Raw genomic sequence first — 5,759 nt, forward strand, 5'->3', positions numbered from 1 at the left:
CGTCTGATCTCTGTAACTGCAAACAAAGGTTTCTGTACCAAATATTAAGATTCATTTTTCTGGTGTATCAAATACTTATTTCATACATATTTCAAAATCATACATTGTATTTTTCTGGATTTTTGTTTTAGATTCCATCACTCGCAGTTGAAGAGTAACTATGATAAAAATTACAGTCATCTACAAGCTTTGCAAGTGGGAAAACCTGAAAAATCAACAGTGTATCAAATACTTGTTCTCCCCACTGTATGTATATATATATATTACTGTATAATGAAACAGCAGGACTAGTGCATCCTAAATTTAACATTAATTAATTATTTTAATACAATCCAGTAATTTCTGCAGTTTTTGAGGAGGTCACTTCCTAATAAATGTCCTTATAGAAAATCTAACTGCTCATTTTAAATCAATACTTTTAAAACGCAAGTACAAAAAATATCAGATACTTTAATACTTTTACTCAAGTAATATTCCTAAAGGAGACTTTAACTTTTACCAAAGTATTTTTTTGGTAAGATACTGGTACTTTTACTCAAGTATCACTTTGTGGTATTTTATACAACACTGGACTCGATCAGGAAACCAAACTAAACCAAAACATAAAGTCTGACAACAGACACTTCGGTAAGACAATTTTAAAGGAGCTCTAACAAGTACATAACTTTATTTCTTTCTTTTGTTGTTTTCTTTTTTTCATGTGATGCTTTAAGACAACATGAGTTGAAGGCTGAAAAAAAAAAAAAAAACGTACTGTATTAGAAAGTAAACAATGATGTTTGAGTGCCCTCTGCTGGAAAGTAAAGTAATTTACTCACCATCATTTAAAACAATTGCTGATTATACAGTATTAACTTTAAAAAATAGGTCAAACTAAATATTTTCAATTTAAAAAAATATAAATCTGTATTTAGACAGATATATAGTAATTTAAGGTTTTATTTAGGTATTTCCTCATAGGATCATATCTGAGTATTGGATAAGGTTAATACAGATAAAACAGAACTGTGGGTTTATTCTAAAGGGCTGAAAGCAGACCTGAGCAGAAAATTGCTGGTACTCTTCAGGTAGGATCCAGGAACGAGGATAGAAGTCGTATTCCTCTGGGAAAAGTTGCTGCATGGTCCTCATGGCTCTGCTCAGGTTGATCTTCCTCAGCATCTCAACCATCCCTGCAGACAAACCAAATCCACAAACCGAGACCCTGAAGCACTCAGAGGTAATGTGGAATAAACGATAGTGATATTTTTCTTTACTTGGTTAAACGTTTGTGATTAATTGCTTTAACATTTTAGATTAAATGATGAACACACTTTATTTGTATTGAAATTAAACAATTAAAGTTCCTTCTTCACTATAAATAAAATATATTTTTTGTTTTGTTTTTATACGTAAAAGTCCCTAAGAAATACCTGGGAACTTGTTGACCTGCCCTGAAACAATGTGTTCATTGTCGTGGAAGGAAACACCGTGCCAGTAGATATCACACGGAGCTCGTCTTCCCAAAGGAAACTGAGGAAAAGAAGAAAGCAGGAAAACAAAGAATTATCTTAACCCTCAGAAAGCCCTTTAACTTTATGAAGTTAAGTGTTCCTTATGGGGAAGGTTTTAGAAATTTAGATTTTTAAAAACATTTTTATTTCCTATTAACATGCCCAAAATAGTTTGAGTCTGGACTGTTTTTTGTTTTCTTTAGAGTTTTGAGAAGACCATCAAGCCCACCGGGACCTTCGGAACCTGTAGCCAGAAATGATGCCTTGTTTTCTAGTAAAATTACACATTGGTTGTTGGTCCGAAATGGAGTTGTTTGTTTATTTTTAATATATATGTACATATAATTTTTGAAAGAAATTTAAAAACCCTACTTGGGCACAACACAAGTTTAAGTTTAGTCTTTTTCCTTTGACTGAACCTGATAAACCCAAGCTGTGACAGTGCGGTGCATCCATTACTGATGTGCTGATTTAGACTGAGCCAACTTTCTTAGACCTGAAGCAGCCAGCTCTGTAGCCTGCGTGGATATAAAACTGTTTTTGTATCATACTCATGCAACTTACACCTGTCTGTCCTTTTCATCCAAAATAAAACAGTTTTATCGGACGTGATGACAGACAGAACTGCACAGAAATGTCAAACGTAGCTCTTCTAGTTAATTTGTAGACCCTCAGTGATTTTTACAGAGGCTTTCAAATGTAAAAAAGCATCATAGAGTGTGTCAATGTAAAATTAAAGGGGCAATATCATGTACAATCATCAACTCTTGTGAGTTTTATATCATGTTATAATGTTATACTCTCATAAAAAACATGCCCAAAGTCTTGCTTTGACTCATTCATGCATGTTTGAGAAATCCTGCAGTGTTTTTAGGCAGCCATGCTGAGGAGCAAGCTCGTGGGTGAAACTGAAAGTGAAACTTAAAATGTCTGCTAAGCTCTCAACATTAGTTCTCACTCAGTGAAGCTCTTTTCAGATTAAAAATACCTTTGAGGAAATGTATTTTCAGATGTCAAGTAAATGGAACAGAAGCAGAAGGAGGTTCTTAAAGAGACAGAGGGCAATTTCAAGGTGTTTAGAAGAGGAAGTGATGAGAAAACAACTTTATTTTCTATTTAAATATAAAAACGGCATTTTAATAACAACTAAAGGTTACATAGATACTTTATTATGGTATAGTATTTAAATATATGCCTGAGAAACACATAATATTGCCCCTTTAAAGTATAGGGATACATGTCCATCCATTCCACCTCCTTGAGCCCTCCTACGTTCTGCCAAACAGAAAGGTAAGCTGAACAAACAAAGTGTAAATAACCAGTTTATTAACATATATAACACTTTGTTCTACTTCTATCTTATCTTAATTGTGTTTTAGGCTCTAAAGGAGATGGTGAGGCAGAACAAAAATACAGAAGGCAGGTTAAAGTTGGAGTTGGTTGTTCTGAGTAAACAGTGGATTAAGACTGAAAATATGAACAAACACACCTTACAGGTCCCTCATGGCACATTCAGAACCCTCAGACAGTGTCAACTCACCTGTAACAGTGCACCGGGAGGAGCCAGAGGGTCTTTATTTTTTTCACAAATTATCTATCAGGACATAGTGACATTTTTAACAAATATGTAAAAACTACAAGTCTATAAAAGTTACCGACTGTGGCTCTGACAGCTGACATATGGACATCTGTAAATATGGATTACCTGGCTGTTACATGCCACTACACTGAGTAAGGTCACAAAATGTGTCCATCAGTGTTGAGAGTGCAATACGTCCCACAGAACCGTACCACTGAAAATACGGCCCTTAAAGGACCTGATAGAGGAGTGGGTCATAGCCGACAGAGTCGTATGTTTCATCACAGATGCAGTATCCAATATGATCCCAGCTGATAGGGTTATTTAATTAACTAAAGCAAACAATCTGCATGGAACATGCTTTAAATTTAATTGTGAAAAACAACCAGCCTATTTCAAAATACCCCAATGCCTGGAACCAGTTTTTCTTTGTGTGGACGTTCACATTTTATTTTAAATGCAACTTCCATCAGACTCCAGTAACTGTCGATGTGACCCACATTCACAGATGACGTGACGTCACAGTCAGCACGCTGAGTTTACAAAAGTCAATATGGATGTTTCATGTTAGCATGTTGATTCTGAAGTTATCAAAGTCGATTAAATAATTATCTGACCTGCTGATTCAATTTACTGTTTACATTTGAAGCTGCCTCTGGTCGGCTGCTCCGGTGCAGCATGTTTTTATGCTAATGAAGCGATGTGCAGGAAGTAAAACTAACTAAAGTATTGATCCAGTAACTTTAGCATCAATATGGTCAGACACCAAAAACTGGACTTTTTTTTCTGTAGCTGAAGATGTGAACTACAAGATTTAATCTCACTGGAGGTTAGTGCCATTATTATGACTTGGATCGATCTGTATACACCAGGGGTCTGCAACCTGTGGCTCTGGGGCCACATGTGGCTCTTTGGTCCCTCTGCAGTGCCTCTTTAAAAATGTGACCAAACATAACAGAATAAATAATTTATTTTTTGTTTTGTTTTTTATACCCACAACAGAAATCAATTTGTATGCAAATATGTGAGCAATATTACTCATAAAAAAGTAAAACATGTTAGCTCATGCTAGCCTGTTGCTTACTTAAATAACACAACTTATTTTTCTTAAATCCATCAGAATTGCCTTTAAAGAATTTGAAGACTACATAATAAGAATTAGAAGGAAATAAATGCCTGAATAATTCAGTTGTACTAGTTTTTATGAAATTCGGTAAAAACAATATACAGTATTTTTCTTGTTTACATGAATATGATATTTTTATTTGTCCTGATGTGTATAATAATTATAATAATAGCAACATTTTTTAGTTTTATAATGTCACCTCCACTGACCGTGACGGTTCCTGAAAAGGCCTTGAAAAGGCCCGCGGACCACCAGTTGATAATCACAGTTGTAGCTTGTTTTGCGGCTCTGCACACATTTATTAGTGAGACGAGGAGCAGAAGTGGCTCTTTTGATTGTAAAAGTTGCAGACCCCTGGTATACACCCACTTCGCTGATGTAAAAGTTGGATGAAATGTGACATGACGGTTCAGACTGAGGTCACTTTACCAGTACCAGGTTCTAAACAAAAGAAATGTGTTTTTTTATATAATATCGTGTAATATTTGAGTTCTAACTCTGTAATATATATCAGCAAGTACCCAAATTGAAAAATTCTGAAATTGGGGCACCCCTAGAGAAAAAAGTCACATGATCGTGTTCTGACACTCCAGATATACAGACCATGACAGGGCAAATAAAGCACCACAAGTAAAGAGAAGCTGTCTCATAGCCACAACTGAAACTGATCAATGAAGTCCAGACAAGGTGGAGCAGCATGTACCACCTGCTGGCGCGAATAAATGAACAAACTGAGCCAGTGTGGGTCTCTACAGCCTCCTTAAACAGATCCTGCTCCACTGAAGACAACAGCATCAAGTTCATTCAAGGCCAGTGATGCAGCAAAACGCCTCAGAGCAGAGTTAGCTGCTGAGCTGACCCCATCAGCTGCTACTGGAGATCAGACTGGACTCAACATTTATTACCAGCAAGCCAGTTCTGGAATGTGTGTTTGGAACATGCTGCATGATATATGAGCACAATCAGTGTGACGTACGCACAATAGTCACACCGCAGGTCCTGCGATGTAGGAGGCAAATTAAATCAACGTGTAAACCATAAGTCATTAAAAAGGCTTTTATTTTGACTACACCCACAGCTGCTTCATTTGTCATGAAACTTTTGGGACAATATCGGCAGCATTTTTCTGAGAACTGTAGTAACTTTTGAGTTGTGGAGGAAGACGACAAGGGTGACGTGATTTGAATGAATGGGTGATTATCAGGCTTCTGCAGAATATGGAAGATAAATAATAGATGATGTAAGTAACCCACCATATGGCTAAGTTAAAAAGATAGGTAAAACTTTATTACCCCCGCCCCCCTCAATTTTTACCTCCGCCAAGGGCGAGGTAATGTTTTTGGTCGCATATGTCTGTCTGTCGTTCTGTCTGTGGACAACATTACTCAAAAATTTGTGGATGGATTGTCATGACATTTTTACCACATGTGGGTACTGGGCCAAGGAACACACCATTAAAGGAGACCAATTATTATGGGTCCTAGAAATTTTCATGGTATGTCTGTGGGCTATCCAGACCATGTTCATTCAATTTAATGCACAAAATAATTCTCAGATAATA

At 36.3% G+C, this 5,759-nt stretch overlaps 1 protein-coding gene across 1 annotated transcript in view; it reads right to left on the reverse strand.

Moving 5' to 3' along the window:
* The window catches only part of ttll11 (tubulin tyrosine ligase-like family, member 11), a gene marked incomplete at its 5' end in the record, with an annotated part of 19,789 nt that extends 18,277 nt beyond the window's left edge, over nt 1–1,512 (reverse strand). Inside the window, 2 exon segments of the mRNA XM_014020578.1 lie at nt 1,039–1,172; nt 1,413–1,512. Coding sequence (XP_013876032.1) covers nt 1,039–1,172; nt 1,413–1,512 — 234 coding nt within the window.
* Between the last annotated feature and the right edge of the window lie 4,247 nt (nt 1,513–5,759).

Source organism: Austrofundulus limnaeus, unplaced genomic scaffold, assembly GCF_001266775.1.
Source record: "Austrofundulus limnaeus strain Quisiro unplaced genomic scaffold, Austrofundulus_limnaeus-1.0 Scaffold258, whole genome shotgun sequence".
Classification (NCBI taxonomy): Eukaryota; Metazoa; Chordata; class Actinopteri; order Cyprinodontiformes; family Rivulidae; genus Austrofundulus; species Austrofundulus limnaeus.